General features: G+C 42.4%; 1 protein-coding gene and 1 pseudogene across 3 annotated transcripts in view; one reads left to right on the plus strand and one right to left on the minus strand.

The window, feature by feature from the left end:
* SMCHD1 (structural maintenance of chromosomes flexible hinge domain containing 1) overlaps positions 1 to 22,437 on the minus strand; it is a 176,326-nt gene extending 153,889 nt beyond the window's left edge. Inside the window, exon 1 of one of the 3 annotated variants that reach the window (XR_002345042.1) lies at positions 1,196 to 1,746. Coding sequence is in view for 1 of the 3 variants with exons in the window: in XM_021096137.1 (XP_020951796.1) it covers positions 1,196 to 1,372 (177 nt within the window). In the remaining 2 variants the exon portion in view is untranslated. Of the gene's footprint in view, positions 1 to 1,195; positions 2,263 to 22,279 lie in introns of those variants that run through there. The other 2 variants (XM_021096138.1, XM_021096137.1) reach the window with 2 other exon arrangements.
* Positions 3,365 to 4,832, plus strand: LOC100627215 (annotated as a pseudogene).

The following is a 25,777-nucleotide window of genomic DNA, read 5'->3' on the forward strand; positions in this document are numbered from 1 at the left end:
GTACCAAAACAGCCTACTCAAGTTAAAACACTGCTTTAGACCAAGTCCTTTTTCCTTGGAAGCTAAGTGTTCTCTATGGCTTAAAAAGAGGCCCAAGTGCTTAGTATAACTCCTGACAACATCCCTTCTTTACTTTTTTATTTTTGTCTTTTTGCTATTTCTTGGGCCGCTCCCGCGGCATATGGAGGTTCCCAGGCTAGGGGTCCAATCGGAGCTGTAGCCACCGGCCTACGCCAGAGCCACAGCAACGCGGGATCCGAGCCGCGTCTGCAACCTACACCACAGCTCACGGCAACGCCCAACGCCGGATCGTTAACCCACTGAGCAAGGGCAGGGACCGAACCCTCAACCTCTTGGTTCCTAGTCGGATTCATCAACCACTGCGCCACGACGGGAACTCCAACATCCCTTCTTTAAAGCTGAAGCACCAACACCACCACAGACTTAGAAAAGACTCCTCAGTTTAAAGTAGGACTTTTCCCACACAGTCATTAACTTTTGCAGCAAAATAATATAGAGAGCATCCAAGTCCTTTGGTGTTTCCAGAGCCACCCAGGACACTCTTTGATTTGCTCAGGAACTCCCGTGGGGCTAGGGGTGCAGAGAGCCGGCAGGGCAGCTCCACCTGCGAGGCTTCCTTGGTCAAGTGTTTCCACTACAGAAGGATCCCCAGGGCGGGCCTGCAAACCTTGACAGAACGAGCCGGGAAACTGCATCATTTAAAGAACCCGAAGAAAATCGACTCTAGGCATTTCTCAACTTCTATCACAACATTCCTAACAGCCACGGGGCAGAACTCTACTCTTTTCTTAATTAAAAAGAGGGGCGGTGGGGGGGGGGGAGTTTCATCCGAAAGAGACACAAGCGACTCCCGACTGGAAGATGAGCTGCACGTCCTCTGAGTTCGAGGTCGCCCCGGGCCCATTAAACCCGCGGTACCAAACCTCTAGCGGCGCCTCCTCCGGAACAGGGCCGGGCAGAGGGAGGCCCACCGACCAGCCGGCTCCGCGCTCCGAGACCCGGCCCAGATTCCCCGCCCGGCCTCGGGCATGGTGGGCACCCGGGACGGCGAAGCCAAGGCCGCAGGTCCAGGGCCGAGTGACAGGTTTATTGCCCAGGGTGAGCAACTAGGGATTCCCGACACCTTCCCAACCCCAACTCTACCCGCGCTTCCCTCCTCCGCCCCTTCGCGTACCTGACACACCGAGGCGCGGAACGCCGAGTAGTCCGAGAGCTCCCCCACCTGCAGCGCCCGCTCCCCCAGCTCCGACTCCTTCTCGCGCCGGTCAAACAAGTACACCGTCCTGTAGCTGTCGCCTCCACCGCCCTCTCCAGTCCCCACCGAGGGCCCGCCGCCGCCCGCCGCTGCCATATTGGCGGAGAAGAGAGAAACAGCGGCGCCGGCGCCTACGGCCACTGCGCTGAAGGCCGAAATGCAGGCTCCGCGCGGCGCCTACACCTCCAGCCCCCGGGGCGGCGCGAGGCCTCTACCCCGGCGCGCTCAGCTCCTCCCTCAGCGACGGCGGCCCAGCAGCGGCAGGCGCGAGGATCACCCGGGAACCGATTCAAACGAGCTCCTGCCCCGGCTCACGTCACTTCCGCGGCCCGCTGCTCCCCCGGGGAGGAGGGGGCGCGCGGCGCGCTCCTCTCAAGGCCTGGACCCGCACCCGCCGCCGCCCACGCGAGCTTGCAGCGCAACCAGCCACCAGTGCCTCCGCCTGGGACTGTGGCGCAGGAGGAAGAGAGGGCCCCTCGGCGCAGAGGGGGCGGGGCGAATCCGGCAGGCCGCGCGGGCCGGGGCGGGGCTTCGGTACCCACCGACCTGGGTCCGCCCCTTTCAGATGGAGGGAAGCGCGGTCCCTTACGGGTCCTTAGAGCTGGTGGCCCAGCAGCTGAGGCGGGAGAGCCCGCCCCGGGAGCGGCTGGGGGAGTCTCCCGAGGGACTCTTTTACCCCAGCCGAGATGGTCCTGGTACCTTCCCGCCTCGCCACTACCGAGACTGCCCGCCTTCGAGCTCTTAGGGCTGCGGCCACGGATGCGCCCTCAGCAGCTGGGTCGCGTGAAGGCTGCGGTGGGAAGCAGGAAAGTGGAAAGTAGATCTGCCCCCGCCGCAAGCACGTGGGTCCCGACGCGGGAGAAACCGACGGACGCCGAGAAACCCTGCTCCGGTGCTTTTCCCGTCCCATTTCCTAGTGTTTCTCTGTGGGCCTGGCTTGGCCCCGGGAAACAAAGCTAGGCCCTGAAAATCTACCCCCACTGCCACCCAGGTTCCGTGACGTCACCGCGGCCGCCGAGGGTCTCAGCGTCAGGCACACGCCCCCCCCCACCGGCACCGTCACGCTGCTGAGCGTGGCGAAGAAGAATGCCTACGCCAGAGTCCTTAGGAATCAGTTGGTGTTCGCAGAAGGCTTAACTTACTATGTTCAAAGATAATAGCCTTTTTTGACTTTCATTAAATATCTCTGCCATATCTGAAAAAAGGACACAATGAACTTCTTTGCAGAACAGATGATGAAAAAACTTACGGTTTCCAAAGGAGACAGTTTGGGGGGTGGGGGAATGCGCTGGGGATGTGGGATGGAAATCCTATAAAACTAGATTGTGATGATCATTGTGCAACTGTAAATGTAATAAATTCATTGAGTAATAAGATAAAATAATGCTAAAAAAAAAAAAAATCCCTGCGCTGCCCATGTAGTACCCCAACTCAGCAACAAGTCGTTTAAGGACTAGGCTTAGCCATTTACTCTCCAGTTCTTAAAAATATTAAGTGAATAGTATGTGCTTGAGAGTGATGTTTAAATTTATTAAGCCCAAAACAGCAGACTGGGAGATTCTTCGATTGGTCAAAAGTTTGGGTAATGAAGTCTAGATTTGCTTGTCCAAAGAAAGCTGTTTCAGAGTGGGGGGGGGGAGGAAATTGCCTAGACATATAAGATATTAAAAGTAGAACGCACAGTTGGAACCAAAGTGTGAAGGCATGTTTTTGGGGGGGAACAAAGAATAGAGCTAGAAGTAAGGAGAATGGAGCAGTAGATGGTGGAAGATAAAATTTGTGCCAAATGCCATTCATGTTTCTGAAGGGAAAGAGGTGGTGTTGCTGAAACCAAAGTAACCCCCAACTCCTAGGTGATTTCTTTGACTTATGTTGTACCTCTCTAATTCAGGTGAACTTTTCCTTGCAGCACATTATATGTAATGGTGTTTGATTTTTTTTTATGGTGTTTGATTTAAATGACCAAAAAAAAAAAAAAAAAAACCTTTGGGGGATCTTAATGAGTGAAATAAATTGCTTCTTTCTTGCACTGGGACTAGGGCTAGAAGTTCATCACCAGGGCAATTTTCCATTTCTCTATAATACTGAATTAGGCAAATACATGAATACAAATAGAAACTCTTTTCATATCGTTAGAATAGAAAGTCTCTTAGAGGAGAAATCCAAAATGCTGCTAGGGAAGTGTACTACAACACTATGGGCAACTCTTGGTGGAAATATTGATAGGTATCTTGTTGAGACATCAACTCTGAATCACTGTCTTCTATGGCAGTTCGGCAGTCTGAAACAGCCTCAGAACTTTTGCCCAACAACTTTTGTTTTCAGAAACTCCCCAGATAACTTTTTCAGCAAAGAAAGATGATGTTTGTTGCTTAAAAAAAAAAAATTAGTATAGTTGATTTACAATGTTAGTTTCAGGTGTACAGCAAAGTGATTCAGTCAGTTTCATATATATATTTTTTCAGATTCTCTTCCATATATAGGTTATTTCAAGATATTGACTCCAGTTCCCTGTGCTATACAGTAGGTCCTTGTTGTTTATCCATGATGTTTGTTCTTTAATTTTTATCACAAATAAGTTTGAAATGACCCAGTCCCATAATTAGTTCTCTGTTTTTATTTCCATTAGCTAACTTATTGTATAGAATATAAATATTTAAGTGTCCGTGTATCAGTTATCTATTGATGCATAACAACCTACCCCCAAACTTAGTGACCTATTGTATAACTTTCTATGGCCCTACCTCTGGGATGTGGCCACCATGATTTGAGATGCCACAGCCCCAGACCCATATTTGCTGGGCGGCAGTGAATAATTTCTCTTCAACTCTAAAATTGAAAATGGGATCAAATAAAACTATATTGCAAAAAATGGGAAGCAGTGAAAAAGAGTAAAATAAGTCTATGTAGAGCCTGAAGATTTTGTGGTGGAAAAAATATTGGACACGTGTAATGAATGGGAAGGTAAAATATTTCCTTCAGAGGAAGGGATTTAGATGCTGACAAAACTTGAAAACTTGAAGAAAACTTAGATTGTCCAAAGTTAAAGTATTTAATTCTGAAAAAGCTGGTAAAAATGGTACAAGAGAAAATCTTCATCTGACGGTGAATCTGATGACAGGAAATCAAAGAAGAGATTCTGCTGACAAGACGCTTTGCCAACAGTCTTGATACTGAGCAAATAATTGCTGTTACATACAGCAGTGGAGAATTAATATTTATCAGGAAATAGAAAGTTACAGGTGAGGTAGAATCAGTGCTGGAGAAGAGGCAAAGATGAAATATGCTCAAATTTTAATTGCTTTTTATGAAGAGAGACACACTTGGCATTCTTGTCCAGAAGATGCTCAATAATTGTTTACATACATATACAAATCTGAGTCTTGGTTTATGCCTCATTAGTATGAAAAATAACTACATTCTAATGAAAATCAAGCTTGATGTGTTCATTTTGAGTAGTAGTAAGGAATTTTTAATTTTTTTTTCCATCGATAGCACTGGTTACTTTCAACAAACAAAAACATTCTGTAGTTGTAACATTTGTCAGAAAAGAATATTTGATAGCATGGTATATTATTTTCTCTGTATTAGAGAACAAGTTTTTGTTTGTTTTTTGGCCATGCTCATGGCATGTGGAAGTTGCCAGGCCAGGGATCAAACCCAAGCCACAGCAGTGACCCCAGCCGCCACAGTGGCAATGCCAAATCCTTAACCCACAACTCACTGAGCCATAGAGGAACTCCAAGAACAACTTTTCTAAAATGTTAAACTTCTGTAACCATTCCTCAAATAGAACTTATGTTTATTATGTTTAATCTATAATGCCCAAGGACCATTCTGGGTTTATTTGCTTTTGTGTGTATATATAAGTATGTATGTAAAAGGTTGTTGTTGGGTTTCAGGACATTTTTTTTTTTTTTTTTTGCTTTTTAGGACCACACATGTGGCATATGGACGTTCCCAGGCTAGGGGTCAAATCAGAGCTATAGCTGCTGGCCTATGTACGCCATAGCCACAACAATGCCAGATTGGAGCCGCATCTGCAACCTACACCACAGCTCATGGCAACTCGGGATCCTTAACCCACTGAGAAAGGCCAGGGATTGAACCCACATCCTTGTGGATGCTAGTCAGGTTCGTTACTGCTGAGCCACAGCAGGAACTCCTCAGGGTTTTCCTTACATTCATTAAAACAAAAAAGGCATTTTTTCACAACCCTGAGTAAGTTCAAGTTGTTTTGGGGATGCCATCATTCTTTTTTTTTTTTTTTTTTTTTTTTTTTTTGGCTTTTTGCCTTTACGTGAGCCACTCCCGTGGCATATGGAGGTTCCCAGGCTAGGGGTCTAATCGGAGCTGTAGCTGCCAGCCTACGCCAAAGCCACAGCAACTCGGAATCCGAGCCACGTCTGCAATCTACACCACAGCTCACGGCAACGCCGGATCGTTAACCCACTGAACAAGGGCAGGGACCGAACCCACCACCTCATGGTTCCTAGTTGGATTCGTTAACCACTGTGCCAAGACAGGAACTCCATGGGGATGCCATCATTCTTAGCAACCTAAGAAATAGATCACCTCAAGCTGAATTGAATATTTTCCTGAAGCCATAGCCTTTCCAATCAAATAGATGTTTCTGTAATGAATTAGTCAATTTATATATAAACAATTTGAATTGGAAATTTTAAAGCAGGCTTTTCATATCTGTATTCATATAAACGCAACAGTTCTTTTGCAAAACTTCCTGAAAATTTTTATCACTACTCACTTCCCACTGCTGAGGAAACTGAATACTGGTGTATTTAATTAGCTAAACAAGGCTTAGATGAACATTTAAATTCCTTCTAGGAGTTCCTGTGATGGTTCAGCAGGTTAAGAACCCAGCTAGTATCCATGAGGATGCAGGTTTGATCCCTGGCCTCACTCAATGGGTTAAGGATCTGGCATTGCTTTGGAGCAGGTTGCAGATGTGGCTTGGATCTGGTGTTGCTGTGGCTATGGTGTAGGCCAGCAGCTGCAGCTCCAATTCGTCACCTAGCCCAGGAATTTCCATATGTCACAGGGGCAGCCCTAAAATGGAAAAAAAATTAAAAAAAATGAATTTCTTCTAGAGAATCATTCCATTATGAAAATTTGAAATCTTTGTGCTATATTGACCAAAAGATTATGATTAGTGGACAGTCTTTGCTTATGAAACTAATCAGATGATTGGGACCTGGTAGCATAAATGAATGACAAACTTTTGCAATCTATTGATCTGTATGTTTTTTTCTTTATCCAACACATTCCTTTTCAGTATCTGTGTTACTGATGCAAGCAGAAGTCAGGAAAAATAATGACGTTGTAGTAATCAGAATGTTATCCAACTATATATTGCTTACTTTAAATGTTAGTGAACAGTAAATATTTTCACATAAAAAAAACCCTTAGCTTCAAATAGGACCATTTATAAATGCTCATGATTCTATAACTTTGGCTGAGCTTAACTGGGCAGCTCTGCTGGGCTCACTTATGATAATAAGAAGCAGTCACCTGGCAGTTTGACCAGGGCTGTATGGTCCATGACAGTCTCACCTCACTTGGCTGACAGTTTTCTGAAGCTGTTGAGAAGAGAGGCTCACCTTTCTCTCTTAGGCATCTCTAATGGATATCTTGGTTTCCTACTTAGCTGTCACAGAATTTCAAAAGGAAAAGCTCCAATATACAAATGCACAGCAAAGCTCTGCTTGTGTCACATTTGCTAATGTCATTGGGCAAAGCTGGTTACATAGTCCAGCCCCTGAGTGGTTCCCTTCCACAACAGAGGGAAGCTTACAGAAATCCCTGACGATCTGAAGGATAACACTCTTATATGTGTACTGAGATGAAACCAATTTGTACAAATATTACAGATATAGGATGGTTGGCAGAAAGAAAGAGGCAATCTTGTTAGAATTTGCTGATGAGATTAAGTTCTCCCCAAATAAAAATACCTGGGGAGTTGCCTGGTGCTTCAATCCTTGACCACAGAACTTTGGCATCCTGCAGGTGCAAAACAAACAAAACAAAAAACAAAAAACAAAAAACCTACAAAAGGAAGGAAACTGAGTTTTAAAACACTCCTATCTTCTCAAATTTATATTTTGTTTATTTCTTTCTGGAACAGTAAGGACAATTTTAGTGATATCAGCTCAGATTTTTCCAGCTAAAATACTTTCTGCGGCACCATGAGAGGAACTCCCGACACCTTTATCGTTCTTATCACTTAAGATATTTAAAGGTTTTGAGGACTATGTGCCATGAAGAGTGGACAAAACCAAATATACATATTCCACTTCATAAATCACAATATCATGGAGTTCCCCTCGTGGCTCAGCAGTTAACGGATCCGAATAGGAACCATGAGGTTGCGGGTTCGGTCCCTGGCCTCACTCAGTGGGTTAAGGATCTGGCGTTGCTGTGAGCTGTGGTGTAGGTCACAGACACAGCTTGGATCCCTTGTTGCTGTGGCTCTGGCGTATGCCAGCAGCTGCAGCTCTGATTTGACCCCTAGCCTGGGAACCTCCATATCGGCCCTAGAAAAGACAAAAATAAATAAATAAATAAATAAATAAACAAATAAATACATCAATCACAGTATCACATACACACTTATACATTCTTCTGCAACTATTTTTGTTGCTCACCATATTTGTGAGATTCAGTCATGTTGACGCATGTAGCTTTTTTTTTTTTTTTTTTTTTGCTTTTTAGGACTGTTCTCAAGGCCTATGGACATTTCTAGGCTAGGGGTCAAATTGGGGTTACAGCCACCAGCCTATGCCACCACCACAGCAACGCAGAATCCGAGCCACATCTTCTGCCAACACAACAGCTCACGGCAACACTGGATCCTTAACCCACTGAGGGAGGCCAGGGATCAAACCCACAACCTCCTGGTTCCTAGTCGGATTTGCTGCACCACAATGGGAACTCCCAGTCTTCCATGAATAATATTTGAGTGTATGTATGTTCTGACGTTTTTTGTTTTGTTATTCTGATGTTCTTATGCAATGAATATACTGCACAGGATATATATCAAGGGTCCTAGGCAATGTGTATTTACAAATTTACCAAACAATGCTAAATTTTTTTCCCAGCAGGATAGATGAATTACTGCTGCTCCACTTCCTTGTCAATACTTAGGAGTGCTATTTACTTTAAAAAATGTTTGTCATCAGGGGATGAGAAAAGGTATTTCATTGTGGTTGTAATTTGTAATTCCCTCCTTAAATATGAGAGTGAGCATCTTTCCATATATTTACTTCCTAATTGTTTTTCCTCTTTTGTGAAATGCCTATTTATGCTCTATGCTCATTTTTCTACGGGTTTATTTGACTTTTCCCACTGATTCTTAGGAGGTTGTTTTTTTTTTTTTCTTTTGGCCACACCCATGGCATGTAGAAGTTTCTGGGCCAGGGATGGAATCCGTGCCACAGCAGTGACTTGAGCTGCTGCAGTGATAATGCTGGATCCTTAACTCACTGTGCCTCAGGGAACTCCAAGAGTTCTTTATATAACATGGCTACTGAACTCTAGTTGATTATATGTGTTATTAACATCTTTCTCTAGTTTGTGGCTTGTATTTATTCTTTCTTTCTGTGATCGTATTTATTTTCTTTTTTCTTTTTTCTTTTTGGTCTTTTTGCTATTTCTTGGGCCGCTCCCGAGGCATATGGAGGTTCCTACGCTAGGGGTCTAATCAGAGCTGTAGCTGCCAGCCTACGCCAGAGCCACAGCAATGCAGGATCTGAGCCGCGTCTGTGACCTACACCACAGCTCACAGCAATGCCGGGTCATTAACCCACTGAGCAATGTCAAGGATGGAACCCGCAACCTCATGGTTCCTAGTCGGATTCGTTAACCACTGCGCCATGACAGGAACTCCCGTATTTATTTTCTAATAGAAGTAGAGTTGATTTATAATGTGTTAATTTCTGCTGTACAGCTAAGTAATATGTATATACATAGATACTCTTTTTAATATTCTTTTCCACCATGGCTTATCTCAGGATATTGAATATAGTCCCCTATGTTGTATAGCAGGATCTTGTTTATCTTTGTGATTTTTAATGAACACTAGTACTTGATCTTAATATGCTTGATTTTATTAATCATTTCCATTACATTTTGTCTTTAAGAATTCCTCTACTGGAGTTCCCGTCGTGGCGCAGTGGTTAACGAATCCGACTAGGAACCATGAGGTTGCGGGTTCGGTCCCTGCCCTTGCTCAGTGGGTTGGCGATCCGGCGTTGCCGTGAGCTGTGGTGTAGGTTGCAGACACGGCTCGGATCCCGCATTGCTGTGGCTCTGGCGTAGGCCGGTGGCTACAGCTCCGATTCGACCCCTAGCCTGGGAACCTCCATATGCCGCGGGAGCGGCCCAAGAAATGGCAACAACAACAACAACAACAACAACAAAAAGACAAAAGACAAAAAAAAAAAAAAAAAAAAAGAATTCTTCTACTACCAGAAAGATTATACCAATACAAGCCTACCTCAGGAAACAAGAAAAAGCTCAAATAAACAAGCTAACTTTACATGTTGAGCAGCTAGAGAGAGAACAGACAAGACCTAAAGTTAGTAGAAGAAAAGAAATCATAAAGATCAGAGCATAAATCAATGAAATAGAAACAAAGAAAACCATAGAAAAGATCAATGAAATGAAAAGCTGGTTCTTTGAAAAGATCAACAAACTTGATAAACCCTTAGCCAGATTTACCAAGAAAAAAAGAGAGAGGACTCAAATCAATAAAATTAGAAATGAAAAAGGATAAGTAACAATGGACATCGCAGAAATACAAAGGATCATAAGAGACTACTCCATGCAACTATAAGCCAATAAAATGGAAAACCTAGAAGAAATGGACAAATTCTTAGAAAAGTACAATCTTGGAGTTCCCGCCATGGTGCAGTGGTTAATGAATCCAACTAGAAACCATGAGGTTTCGGATTCCATCCCTGGCCTCGCTCAGTGGGTTAAGGATCCGGCATTGCCATGAGCTGTGGTGTAGGTTGCAGATACGGCTTGGATCCCGCATTGCTGTGGCTCTGGCGTAGGCTGGTGGCTACAGCTCCAATTCGACCCTTAGCCTGGGAACCTCCATATGCCACAGGAGCGGCACTAGAAAAGGAAAAAAGACCAAAATAAATAAATAAATAAATAAATAAAAAGTACAATCTTCCAAGACTAAACCAAGATGAAATAGAAAAGATGAGCGGACCAATCACAAGTACTGTAACTGAAACTGTGATTTAAAAACTTCCAACAGGAGTTCCCGTCGTGGCTCAGTGGTTAATGAATCCGACTAGGAACCAAGAGGTTGGGGTTCGATCCCTGGCCTTGCTCGGTGGGTTAAGGATCTGGCATTGCTGTTACCTGTGGTGTAGGTCGCAGATGCAGCTCAGATCCTGCTGTGGCTCTGGCTCTGGCATAGACTGGCAGCTACAGCTCCAATTACACCCCTAGTCTGAGAACCTCCATATGCCTCAGGTGAGGCCCTAGAAAAGACAAAAAACCAAAAAAAAAAAAAAAAAAAAAAAAAACTTCCAACAAACAAAAGTCCAGGACCAGATGGCTTCACAGGCAAATTCTATCAAACATTTAAAGAGCTAACACCTATCCTTCTGAAACTATTTCAAAAAATTGCAGAGAAAGAGACACTCCCAAACTCATTCTCTGAGGCCACTGTCACCCTGGTACCAAAACCAGACAAAGATACCACAAAAAAAGAAAATTACAGGCCAATTTCATTGATGAATATAGATGCAAAAATCCTCAACAAGATACTAGCAACCCAAATTTAACAATACATTAAAAGGATTGTATAGCATGATCAAGTGGGATTTATCCCAGGGATGCAAGTATTCTTCAATATCCACAAATAAATCAGTGTGATACACCACATTAACATACTGAAGAATAAAAACCATATGACCCTGTCAAAAGACGCAGAAAAAGCCTTTGACAAAATCCAACACCCATTTCTCATAAAAACCCTTCAGAAAGTGGGCATAGAGGGAACCTACCTCAACATAATAAAGGCTATATATGACAAACCCACAGCTAACATCATTTTCAGTGGTGAAAAGTTGAAAGAATTCCTGCTGAGATCAGGAACAAGACAAGGATGTCCACTCTCACCACTCCTATTCAACATAGTTCTGGAAGTCCTAGCCACAGCAATCAGAGAAGTAAAAAAAATAACAGGAATCCAAATTGGAAAGGAAGAAGTAAACTATCACTATTTGTAGATGACATGATACTATACCTAGAGAATCCTAAAGACTCTACCAGAAAACTGTTAGAGCTCATCCACGAATTTGGCAAAGTCACAGGATACAAAATTAATACACAGAAATTGATGGTATTTCTATACACTAACAATGCAAGATCATAAAGAGAAGTTAGGGAAATGATCCTATTTACCATCACATCAAAAAAATAAAATACTTGGGAATAAACCTACCTAAGGAGACAAAAGACCTATACCCTGAAAACTGTAAGACACTAATGAAAGAAATAAAAGATGACACAAACAGATGGAAAGACATACCATGCTCTTGGATTGGAAGAGTCAATATTATCAAAATGACTATACCACCCAAGGCAGTTTATAGAGTCAATGCAATTCCTATCAAATACCAAGGATATTTTTCACAGAACTCGAACAAAATATTTTAAAGTTTGTTTGGAAGCACAAAAGACCCAGAATAGCCAAAGACATCCTGAAAAAGAAAAATGGAGTTGGAGGAATCCCTCACTTCAGACTATACTACAAAGCAACAGTCATCAAAACCATATGGTGCTGGCACAAAGACAGAAATATAGATCAGTGGAACAGGATAGAAAGCCCAGAATTAAACCCATGCACCTACAGCCAACTAATCTATGACAAAGGAGGCAAGGATATACAGTGGAGAAAGGACAGCTTGTTCAATAAGTGGTGCTGGGAAAACTGGACAGCCACATGGAAAAGAAGGAAATTAGAACACTCCCTAACACCATACACAAAAAGAAACTTCAAATGGATTAAAGACCTAGATATAAGACCAGACACTATAAAACTCTTCGAGGAAAACATAGGCCAAACACTCTCTGACATAAACGACAGCAACATCTTCTCAGATCCACCTCTTAGAGTAATGACGGTAAAAACAAAAATAAACAAATGGGACCTACTCAAACTTCAAAGTTTCTGCACAGCAAAGGAAACCAGAAACAACACGAAAAGACAACCCACAGAATGGGAGAAAATCTTTGCAAATGAATCGACTGACAAGGGATTAATCTCCAAAATTTGTATAAACACCTTCTGCAGCTCCATACCAAAAAACCAAACAACCCCATCAAAAAATGGGCAGAAGATCGAAAGAGACAGTTCTTCAAAGAAGACATACAGATGGCCAAGAAACACATGAAAAGATGTTCAACATCACTCATCATTAGAGAAACGCAAATCAAAACCACCATGAGGTACCACCTTATACCAGCCAGAATGGCCATCATCCAAAAGTCTACCAACAATAAGTGCTGGAGCAGGTGTGGAGAAAAAGGAACCCTGTTACACTACTGGTGGGATTGTAAATTGGTGCAACCACTGTGGAAAACAGTATGGAGATTCCTCAGAAAACTAAAGATAGAATGACCATTTGATCCAGCAATCCCACTCCTGGGCATCTATCCAGACAAAACCATGACTCGAAAAGACACATGTACTCTGATGTTCATTGCAGCACTATTTACCATAGCCAAGACATGGAAACAACCTAAATCTCCATGGACAGAGGAGTGGATCCAGAAGATGTGGTACATATACACAGTGGAACATTACCCAGCCATTAAAAGGAAAGAAATAACAGTATTTGTAGCAACATGGATGGACCTAGAAACTGTCATGCTAAGTGAAGTCAGTCAGACAATTACACACCAATATCAAATGCTTTCACTGACATGTGGAATCTAAAAAAGGACAGACTGAACTTCTTTGCAGAACAGATGCTGACTCACAGACTTTGCAAAACTTATGTTTTCCAAATGAGACAGGTGTGGGGGGATGCACTGAGGGTTTGGGATGAACATGCTATAAAATTTGGTTGTGATGATTGTTGTATATCTATAAATGTATTAAAATTCATTAAGTATTAAAAAAAAAAGAATTCCTCTACTACCAAGGTTTTCGCAAATTGCATTTTCTTTTGTTTCCTTTTGGCCACCCCATAGCACATGGAGTTCCTTTGACCTACACTACAGCTGCAGCAATGCAGGATCCTTAACCCTCTGTGTAGGGCTGGGGATTGAAACTGTGTCCCAGCACTGCAAAGATGCTGCTGATCCTGTTGTGCCACAGCAGAAACTTCTCAAATTTTATTAGTAAATTTAAAATTTTTTCCATTAAAAAATTAAGTCTTTAGTTTGGATGGAGTTGATTTCTAGCATAATACTGAAAAGGGATCCAATTTTTTTTTGAATGAATCATCAATTGTCTGAGCATCATTTATTGAAGAGTCAGTTCATTTTCCCCTGCTATATCCTGTGTAACTTTTGCCACATACCAAGTTTCCATAAATGCATGCTTCTCTTCTTGAATTGTCTAGTCTGCTTTACTGGTTAATTTTTCTTCCTCTCCGCTAATGTTGTATGGTTCTAATTATCTAGCTTTATTATGTTTTGACATCCTGTCGTGCAAACAACCTCATCTTTTTCCTCTTCAGGGGTGTCATGTATTTGGTTCTTAAGCATCACTGTAAGAATCATGAATTTCTCCACTTTTTGCTCAATGTTCTCAAGAGCTACTTGAGATTGTGGTCAAGTGCATTTTCACTGCAGCAAAACCCATGGTTCGATACGGAATGGAGTACATTATAAGCTTTTTAAATTAACAGGTATTGCTTGCTATTAAGCACTTAGATGTGCTTGGAAAGCTGCTATTTGCCTCCACATCAAGCTCATTATCAGCTGCCACAAACCCTTTTTCATCTTGTTCTTCATTACCCTGTGCATTCCGATTCAATTACAGTAGTCATACCAGGTTCCCTAGCAGCACAGAAGGATCAAATTTTCTAATCACTCACTGCTTATATATAAAAAAAACTTTCCTGGGTTTTCATGCTTTTCACCCAACTGAATTAAATGAAAAAACATGACACTGCTGATTTTGCTTGTAAATATACATGCACGTGGCAGTTGTTTTTAGAGGTGTAAAGTTGGAAATGCTACTACCCCCCAAATCCTAAAAGCAAAACTGACCCTCTGGGCTAGAATGATGTGCTGCTTTATCCTGTGACTTCTCCATTCCCTCATACCCCAAACCAAGAAGCACGGCTATGTTGGCACCCAGAAGCAGTAGAAATATTTTATACATGAAAGTGCCATAATAAGATCCATCCCAAAAATATAACTCTGGCAAAAGTGCCTCATTTCGTGCAGACACCATTTTATATAGATTACATATCGTTCGCACGGTAAAATGACAGTTTTTAAAGATCTTCTCATTTGTTCATTCATCTAATATCATGTGCCAGGTAGATGGCCAGGTTACAGATCAAAGTCCCTACCTTCACAGTGGGCATATTCCACAGGAGGAGATGGAAACAATTTAACAATTAACTATATAGAATGTTAGGCGGCAATCAATGTGCTGTGGAGAAAAATTTTAAAGAAATGTGGAATACCAGAGCCCAGAGGGTCACAACTTTTTTAGCAGTCAGAGAACATTTTCTGATAAGGTGATGGCACAGAAAGCTGAAGGAAGTGAAGGAACAAGCTGAAAAGATCTATGAAACAAATGTTCCTGGCAGAGGGAAAAATAAGTGCAAAGATCCTGAATTTTGAGCATAGTCAGTGTTTTGACAGAGAGTAATAGAGGATGAGAACAGAGAGATAAGTGGGAGAGAGAAGGAATCATGAAAAGGGCCTTATAGATCACTGTGATAACTCTGGCTTTCACACCAAAGGAAATGGGAAGTATTGGAGGACTTTGGGCAAAGGTACAATATGGTCTGACATATTAAAGAGAACTTCTTTCGTGGTTCTACAATGGAATATTACTCAGCCATAAAAAAGAATAAAATAGTTTCATTTGCAAAAACCTAGTGATAATCATAATAATTGAAACCAGAAAAAGAAAGAAAAATACCATATGATTATCACTTATGTGGAATCTAAAATATGACTGAAATGAACATACCTATGAAACAGAAACAGACTCATAGACATATAGAACAGACTTGTGGTTCCCAAGCCTGAGGGGGGCTGGGGGAGGGAAGGATTGGGAATTTGAGATTAGCAGATGCAAACTAGTATATATGGGGTGGATAAACAACACAGTCTTACTATATCACGCAGGGAACTGTATTCAATATCCTGTGATAAACCATAATGAAAAAGAAATATATATGTGTATGTAACTGAATCACATTACTGTATAGCAGAAATTAAAACAATAGTAAATCAACTATATTTCAATAAAATTAAAAAAAAAGAAAGAGAACTTCCTTGATGGCCATGTTGAAAACAGGTTGTAAGGAGCCAAATATAGAAATGTACAGACCCGCAGAAGGCTGACTCAGTAATCCAGGCCAGAGATAATAAGGTCTTCATCTAGGCCTGTTAATGGTGGAGCTGAAGTGAAATGGTCAGATTTTGGGTATATTTTGTCTTTTTTTTTTTTTTTTTTGGTCTTTTGTCCTTTTAGGGCTGCACCAGCAGCATATGGAGGTTCCCAGGCTAGGAGTCTAATCAGAGCTGTAGCTGCTGGCCTACACCATAGCCACAGCAGCTCAGGATCCGAGCAGCGTCTACAACCTACACCACAGCTCACAGCAAGGCCGGATCCTTAACCCACTGAGCAAGGCCAGGGATCGAACCCACAACCTCATGGTTCCTAGTTGGATTCGTTTCTGCTGTGCCATGATGGGAATTCCATATTTTTATCTTTTTTTGGGGGCCACACTCTCGGCATATGGAGATTCCCAGGCTAGGGACTGCATCAGAGCTGCAGCTCCTGGCCTATGCCACAGCCACAGCAATGTGCAATCCGAGCTTCGTCTGTGACTTACATCACAGCTTACAGCAATGCCAGATCCTTAACACACTGAGCAAGGCTAGGGATCAAACCTGCGTCCTCGAAGGTTCTAATACTAGTAGGGTTTGTTAATCACTGAGCTACAACAGGAACTCCAGATTCTGGATATATTTTGAAGGTGAAGCTGAAAGATGTCCTAATGATAATGAACAAAATGTGTGGCAATCATGAGGGCATCCAGCTCCTGGAGGCAGCACAGGCACCTTTAGCCCAGGGTGTAGTGGTGTCCGCTCTGCATGGGGCAGCGGTGTTCTCATGAACCAGGCTGTGATTTTAACTATGCTTCTGGCCAAGTAGCTTTCGAGTAGGGTTTGCCAGCCTCCCAGCAAATCTATAAGCTACATAGTTTCCTAGTCAAAAATACTGTTTCTGGAGTTCTCTGGTGACATAGTGGGTTAAGAATCCAGCGTTGTCACTGCAGCGGCTCAGGTCATTGCTGTGGCTTGGGTTTGATCCCTGACCCACAAACTTCCACATGCCACAGGTGTGGCAAAAAAAAAACCCTCAAAAAAAAAAAAAAAAACAAAAACTGTTACTGCTTTTAAAGGAGCCAAAGATACAGAGATAGCTTCTTTTCCTTGTAAATAAAAACCTCAATTGATATATTAAGGATTAATATTCCTTCCACGAATGTTATAATAACTGCCATTTATTGGATGACTGAAACACTTATTTCAGTTAATTCAGCTAGATATATATTATTCTTATATTAGAACTGAGGAAACAGAGACATAAAGAATAAATCACTTGCTCAAGGTCATATGACTAGTAATTGACAGAGCTAGAAGTAAAATTCAAACTTATCTGATTCCAAAGTTGAACACTTATACACTACACATAAATTCATTCGGGGTTCATATAATATTGAGAACTGTCATTTTGCCATTAATTGAGCTCTCTGTATAATCTCTATGTATATTTACTAGTATTAAATTTCCTCGAAGTCCTCTAAAGCAATAGAACTTAGTGCTGAAATATTGTTATCATTGTTTCAAAGACTTATGGTCTAGCGAAAACCTAAATCAAATTCAAAATAAATTCTCTCTCTCTCTCTCTCTCTTTTTTTTTTTTTTGTCTTTTTAAGGCCACAACCGTGACATACAGAGGTTCCCAGGCTAAGGGTCAAATTGGAGCTGAAGCTGGAGCTGCCAGGCTATGCCACAGCCACACCGGATCCTTTAATCCACTGAGCAAGGCCAGGGATCAAACCTGCATCCTCATGGATGCTAGTCAGATTGTTTTCCACTGAGCCACAGTGGGAACTCCAAATTCAAAAAACTTTTAATATTTGTTAGCATTGTGTGAAGTTTGGGCAAAAATCAGTTGTTTTTGCCAAAAGTTTCAGCTTTAATAGATCTTATTTGACCAGTTAGAATTTGGGGGTAAAATTCTATATTGGCATATTACACTAAGCTCTTCTTCAGATGGCATCTAGTACCACTGAGCAGGGGCAGACATTAAGAAATACAACAGATTGAAAACCACACACTTTCTGTGCTCTTTTAAATGAATTAGCTAAAACATCTATAGTTACCTAAAATACAAGGGTGATGATTTTGAATATTTGAAACTTACTGCTTAAAAAAATGTTGCTTACTAATAAGAGATGTGACTATTAAGAAACGAAACTGGATAGTCAGAAAAGAAACTGTGGTTTGTAAGTCTCTGAGAAGCAGTCACAGAAGGAGAACATTAAAATAAACATCTTTTATTTGTATAGCATTAAAGAGGCAACAGGGTATAAGAGATGTGAAAACTGAGCTCTGAGTGAGCACATGTGCTTCCAGTGCCAAACCTACCCCCTATCTAAGCTATGCACCTCAGGGCAATTCTACAAATACTGAGCACAAGATTAATGAGTCAGAGATGAATAAAACAGAAACATAGATAACTGTGCCTGATTAGAAGTGTTCCTTCATGGAGTTCCCATCGTGGTTCAGTGGAAACAAATCCGACTAGGAATCATGAGGTTGTGGGTTCCATCCCTGGCCTCACTCAGTGGGTTAAGGATCCAGTGTTGCCATAAGCTGTGGTGTAGGTGGCAGATGCAGCTTGGATCTGGCGTTGCTGTGGCTATGGTGTAGGCTGGCAGCAGAAGCTCCGATTAGACCCTAGCCTGGGAGCCTCTCTATATGCCGCGAGTGCGGCCCTAAAAGGACAAAAGCCAAAAAAAAAAAAAAAAAAAAGGTGGTGTTTGCTCCTTTATTCATTAATTCATTCAGCATTTGTTGAGAATCGTATGCCTATGGGTGTGTCAGGCACTATGGCATCAAAGATGAACAAGAAAAATCCATTTACTGCCCCCTTCACCCCTAAGGAGCCCATGGCCAAGGCAATCATGACCACCCTTGACGTGGCACTGATGTTCCACTTATCCCTCCCACATACTTCTCTCTCCTCATTCTGTGGTCCTTCCCAGCTCTTCCCTTAGTTACCAACCACCTACCCAAACCCTTAGTTTAACTAACTGGGTTTAAGTTAGACCTTATTCCACTAAGTAAGACTTTCCTGCCATGGGCTGCCTCTCCCTCCCCTGCAACTCTGGGGCCAAAATGATCTTTAGGAACTTCATGCTCTGAAAATATGATTGTTTTCCACTCTACAAATAAAAATACAGATAATACAAAACAATGAAATAAGAAAATTATAATCTGCTCTTCTAGATATTCTTAAGCTTAGTCTAGTGCAATTTATTATTAAATTGGACATATCTGAGTACATATCAACTTTTGCATACACATTCATGGAGTTCATTGATTTTCTGAGGTCCATCATGGTCCCCAGATGATACTAAAATGCTAAAATACTACTTATTCCTCAATTAAGAAAGGAGTCAGGGAGTTCCCGTTGTGGCTCAGTGGTTAACAAATCTGAATAGGAACCATGAGGTTGCAGGTTCAATCCCTGGCCTTGTTCAGTGGGTTGAGGATCTGGTGTTGCCATGAGCTGTGGTGTAGGTCACAGACGCAACTCGGATCCCGAGTTGCTGTGGCTCTGGCATAGGCCGGTGGCTACAGCTCTGATTGGACCCCTAGCCTGGGGACCTCCATATGCCACAAGAGCGGCCCAAGAAATAGCAAAAAAAAAAAAAAAAAAAAAAGAAAAGAAAAGAAAGGAGTCAGATCCCTAAAGGCCTGGAATTACTAGAAGATCTTGTACTCTATCAAGATGACAATGGGAGAAGAGGCTATTGAAAGTTTTTAAGCTAGGATGGGGCGTGCTTATGTTTGCAGTCTAGATAGTTTTAACTGTAGTATAGAGAATGGATTACAAGGGTTTAACTAATAACTTGCTGGAGTCTGTTACAGAAACCCAGGCAAGAGATTATAGTTAATGGCCAAAGGATACTGGTTTCTCTCTCTTTCTTTTTTTGGCTGTACCCACAGCATATAGAAATTCCCAAGCCAGGGATCAAACCTGAGTCACAGCAATGACAATGTTGGATCCTTAACCCACTGAGCCACCAGGGAACTCTGGGTACTGGTTTCTTTGGGGGGGTATTAGATGGTAGTGATGGCTGCGCAACTCCAAATATACATGAAATCATTGACTGTATAGCTTAAATGAATGAATTTCATAGTGTATGAATTACAGCTCAATAAAGATTTTTTCCAAAAAAGCAAAGGATTAAAAAAATAAAAACACTCACACCTAAACAAATAAATGAACAAATGAATAAATAAATAGGTCGTGATTGGGTAATGGACCTATATGACTTTTTTGTTGTTGTTCTATTCTTTTTGTTTTAAATTTAATTTTATTAGAGTTGAAAGACTTTTAGAGGATAATGGAAGGGAGTGAGGAGAGGAAGGAGTCAAGGACGACTCCCAGATTTTGGGTTTAGCCACTGGATAGATGATGATGAGGAGAAAGGTAAGTGACCTTGGTGCAATGAAGAGATTCTACAGGGCACAATAGAAACGTCTGGAAGAAAGTGCCAAATGAAGACTCAAGAGACTCTTCCACTGATGAAGAGAAGGATAAACTTCACTTGCCCTCAGTGCGAGAGTGTCAGACTTCTTTCTGATGAAGCCAGAAAGACTGACTCACCAAATTCAAAACACAGATATTTAAAGGGAAAGAAAGACAAAACAATTAAGGGTACCAAGCTTACATTAGTCTATTCGTGGTGGAAAAAACCCACAATTTTTCACACAACCACATATTTACAAATATCATTCATGTCTTCAGACACTAGCATAGTAAAAATTAAGGATAACATTGTCTTGAGAGTCCAGGTTTATAGGAAATTTTCCAGAGTTTATCATTCCAGAAATCAGAATCAGTCAGGATGATCCTACTTTTCAGTTTATCATAGAGTGCAAAGTGGTTTTATTATGTTTCTAACTGTAACATGTGATGTGCTTTGGAAGCAGAACAAAGTGCCAGTTTATTTCTACAGGAGATTAGTAGCAGAATAAAGTAAGCAGATGAAAAGAAAGAATGCAGGAAGGATAGGACCGACAGCCTGGAATTATCTAGTTAATGGGTTGACCGTGGTAGATGTGTGAGACAGAAGGAAGTATTCACTGTTATTGGGGCTCCTGATCACTCAGGTGCATCACAGGCAGTTGTGTCAAGTACTTGGGAGAAATGGATCCGAACACCCAAGGTGCATTGTACTCAAATGGTCGAAGAAAGGTGTTGCCTGCCTCAAAGATCACCTTCTTCAAGAATTTACAGTGGCTTAACTTGGAAGCCCCAGGCTTCATCTTGTGGCAAACAATAAATAAAGTATTTTTAGGCTTCTCTAGAAAGAAAGAAAGCCTACAGAACTCATCTCCTACAATAACAAAATCAAGGTTCCACATTTGGCAATAGAAGGCGAATTTACACACAGGCTCTATACAAGATTTCAAAGCTCTAAACTTTCACCTGGGGAATCTCTTCCTGCAGCTACCACAACTAGCTCCCTCTTAAAGACTCTATCACCTTCATGAACACAAATCCCCTCCTTAATTCCTGACAGCGCACTTGAGATCCTGCTTGGGTACTCACGCTGTAGTATGCATATGAAAAACTGGAAGGGGTATTTAAGACACAGGTTTCTAGGTTCCTTGCCGAGACATTTTAATCAGTCAAGCAGGAGACTAGGATCCCTTTTTTTTTTTTTTTTTTTTTGCTATTTCTTGGGCCGCTCCCACGGCATATGGAGGTTCCCAGGCTAGGGGTCTAATTTGAGCTGTAGCCGTCAGCCTATGCCAGAGCCACAGCAACGCGGGATCCGAGCCGTGTCTGCAACCTACACCACAGCAACACCGGATCCTTAACCCACTGAGCAAGGGCAGGGACCGAACCCGCAACCTCATGGTTCCTAGTCGGATTCGTTACCACTGCGCCACGACAGGAACTCCCCAGGGTTCCTTATTTTTGACAACTTCAAAGCGATTCTAACAGAGATAGACCAAATACCATATTTCGAGAAACACTGGACCAAGGGGGACAAGGAGGGTGATGAATATATTAAAGAATATAGTATCAGATTTACAAAGTACAGAATCATTTGCAGCTTATAGCCCTTGCCTTCATCTGGGCAGAGAAATCTTAGTAGTCCACTGAACATGTCTCACTTATTTCAAATAGACTCTCCAAACAAAGCTCAGAGATACAAATACAGGTTTCCCCACGGACAGTTTTCCTTTCTGTCTAGGTTTCATTTTCTTGAAAGATGACTAAGCTCTTTCCTAAAAACTGGATACTACTCACCCTCCCCCTACAGGGAAGTCGGTCTGTCACAGAATTAGAATGCAGCTTCCCCAAGAGATATAAAAACATTATAGCTCAGTTACTTTTACTTAACCATATAAATTATGAAAAACAAGGAAAGCTTGTACTTTTCACATTCCTCAAGTCTATTGTTTTTAGTTCTCAATACTTCCATCAATCATTCAGTTCAAGCTGACCTTTGCAAAGCGCAGGCCAGTTCCTCTTCACAGACCCTCCTCCAGCTTGAGGTGACCATCACTCCTCTAATTGCCCCTGCTGTCCATTGGGACTTAGGTCCTAATACTTCTGGAATGTGAGCTAGAAAAGAAACATTCTCCAAAGCAAACAATAAGTTTGCAGAAATAAACACACCTAAATCACCCCGGATACACTGCACCGAGATCTAATCATCCTCATTCCCCGTCATACACAGATGAAGTGTGGACTTTTTCAAGAAAGTTTAGTTGGAAAAAAAATATGCAAAAGTACTCTCGGTTTTCATGTTTTTGTTCTTCAGTTTTAGAATAGATGTTTCCTGCTTCTACAGCTGTTGGGTGTGTCTCTCCTCCTGTTCCTGTGCTCTAAATCTAAAAAAAAAAAAAAAAAAAAAAAAAAGCCTTCTCAAAAAAGAAGAAAGAAGCTGAGCAGAGTCACAAGTATACAAACACCCACAAAGGTGTACACATGATACTTTACATGGTTCCATGAACAGTTTAGACTTTCAGATTCACAGCATCTCAGCTCTTTTTGAGAATGTTTTTGCCTTTTGCGGCAAAACTAAATTTGTCCAACCCCCCCCCTTTTTTTACAGAACAAAGGGAAGTGTATACCAATTCGTGTATTGTGTCCAACTTTGCTAGACTAAAAACTGCTGGCAACACAAAGCCAAATTCCTCAAGGTGTTCTAGCTCGAAGCCAACCACAACAGGAAGGGGAAGTAGAGTTCGTGCTCAATATAATTTTGCTCTTCTCTCCACACATGCCTAAGTCTTCTCATGGAGTAGAGGACCCATGGAAGTGTGGGAAACAACTTCTGAGTATCCAAGGTCAAGGTTCATCTTAGATATTCCAACAACTGCTGAGTGGCCTCTCACCTCCACACAAGCTATGTTCTGCATACTCCTCTGCTCGGTTGAAATTTTCCTCAAGTACTCTTCTAGAATCACAACTGCTGAGACTTTTTCCATGGCCTTCTAGTCAGCCAAATTACCTTCCCTAACCAGGGCTTCTAGCTCTAATTAGGACCTGAAAAAGTGCAGAGCAACTTTGCTGGCAGTCAGACTGTGATGGACAATGTTTTCAGTAGGACACAGGCCACCAAGACATTGTTTCTAACCAAACATAGTTAAGGCTATACTGCAGTTGCAAAAAGGACTAATAAGCCATCCTTTCTTAAAATCAACTGGCACAAGCCTGGACCCCATTCCATCTTACTGAGACATGGCATGATTGGCTCCACCTCGCTGCAGCTAGTTCAATAAACCCAACTTGTTTCTATCAGTGTGGCCTGGTGGCCTTTTCTTTGGTTGTTGGGCTTTATCTGGCTTTGGCTGGCTTGGTGGCTTCTTCAACTCTGAATGTCCCAAAGAATTGGAGTCACTTAACTCTCCCTCGCCCAGAAGCCACATTTTTCTTTTCTTCTTTTTTTTTTTTTTTGCTTTTTAGGGCCGAATCCAGGCTAGGGGTCAAATCAGAACTGTAGCCGCCGGCCTACACCTAAGCCACAGCAACGCGCGATCTTAGCCAAGTCTGCAACCTACACCACAGCTCACGGCAATGCTGGATCCTTAAACCCCTGAGTGAGGACAGGGGTCAAACCCACAACCTCATGGTCCCTTGTCAGATTTGTTTCCACTGAGCCACTATGGGAACTCCACACATTTTTCTATTTATTGGTTTTAATTCCCCCATTTCCCTTTTTCTGCCCCAAGATAGAGCTTTCCTCAAGGAAAGACACCAGAACACGCTGCTTCCAGTTCCCAGATAGCCGATTCCTCACCTTCTATTCAACTACAGGTTGAGAGCATCCACTTGGTGGGGGTGGAGTGGGGGGTGAGGAAGCTGGAATTTGCTGCCTTGGGTATTTGCTCCTTGCTCACTACCTTCCATCTGAGATTTCCCACTGGAGGTGTCTGAGCCATTCAGCCTCGCCCCTTCTCCACAGCCAACTTCCTTTTGGCCCGATTCAATTTCACATCTTCCATTGCTCGTCTGAGAACAGACAATTTCAAATAACCAGCTGTTTCACCTCTCTGAATCCCTCTTCCAAAAGGTGAGGCATGAGGGTGTCCGTTTAAGAGCAGATCTGGGATTCCTTTTCCCGGGTCCAAATACCTTGAACCTTGACCCTTGACCCTCCTGGTGCCTGGAAAACCAAGACTGTTAAACAGACCTAACCTCATCTCCCCTACTCCAAAGCTGTCAGATACCCAGGGAATCAGTTCCACAACCATTCATTTCTCTCCAGGCTTGTTGGTGGAGTTTTATATTCTCCATTATCATGAGCAAAGGACCTAAAGGCCTTCTCTTCAGAGTCTGGACAACTACCTTATTCTCTAATTTGTAGAGAACAGATACTCTTTCTACTTCTGAGGCCAAAAGATAAGCAGGAAGTAATTTTTCTCTGTAATGACACTGCTCTGCCTGTATGCATGTATCCTCTTTTTTTTTTTTTTTTATTTTTGTGGCTGCACCTGGGGAATGTGGAAATTCCTGGGCCAAGAATGGAACCCAAGCCACAGCAGTGACCTAAGCACTGCAGTGACACTGCCAGGTCTTTAACCCACTGTACCACAAGGGAACTCTGTATGCTCTTCTAGGCACAATACCCAGTGACTTCCTTAAGACTTATTTCTACCAGTGAACAGACTAGCTTCTTGAGCACAGATCTCTTTCTCTTTTCTTAGAGGCTGAAAGATCCACTGGTGGAGAGCAACTCATTAACCTCACCCTCCACCACAATGGCGCTGTCACTTCCCTTTCATGGGCAAACAACTCAGGACCTTCCCCCTCTGTATCTTAACCCTTCGGTGTCAGGTGGGTGGAATCTCCTGCTTCAGAACTGATAATCTTCCTCCCAGTTGGAGGTTGAATGGTCTATAAAGGATAAAATATTCCACTATCATAAACCCTCCTACAGATTGTTAGTGGAGTACGTCCCCCTTGCTCAGTTGCTCAATATTAGCCATTGACCATCCGCACTGTGACCGAATGCACCTGGCCCCAATACACCTCTCCCTGGCTAAGGATACATGTCCTTGGCAACTTCACTGATCAGTATTCCTCTGAGTTACAGATCCTTATATGCCAGTCACATTGCATTTTGTGCAATTACTCAGCTTCTTGGAGAAGAGCTTGACTTCCTGGATACTTGACTAAACTGCTTCACAAACTCCTGTGTTCTTTTTTATTTTCTTTCTCTTTTTTTTTGTCTTTTTGCTATTTCTTTGGGCCGCTCCCGCGGCATATGGAGGTTCCCAGGCTAGGGGTCGAATCGGAGCTGTAGCCACCAGCCTACGCCAGAGCCACAGCAACGCGGGATCTGAGCCACGTCTGGAACCTACACCACAGCTCATGGCAACGCCGGATTGTTAACCCACTGAGCAAGGCCAGGGACCGAACCCGCAACCTCATGGTTCCTAGTCGGATTCGTTAACCACTGTGCCACGACGGGAACTCCTTTTTCTTTTGTCTTT

This window comes from Sus scrofa, chromosome 6, assembly GCF_000003025.6.
Source record: "Sus scrofa isolate TJ Tabasco breed Duroc chromosome 6, Sscrofa11.1, whole genome shotgun sequence".
NCBI lineage: Eukaryota > Metazoa > Chordata > Mammalia > Artiodactyla > Suidae > Sus > Sus scrofa.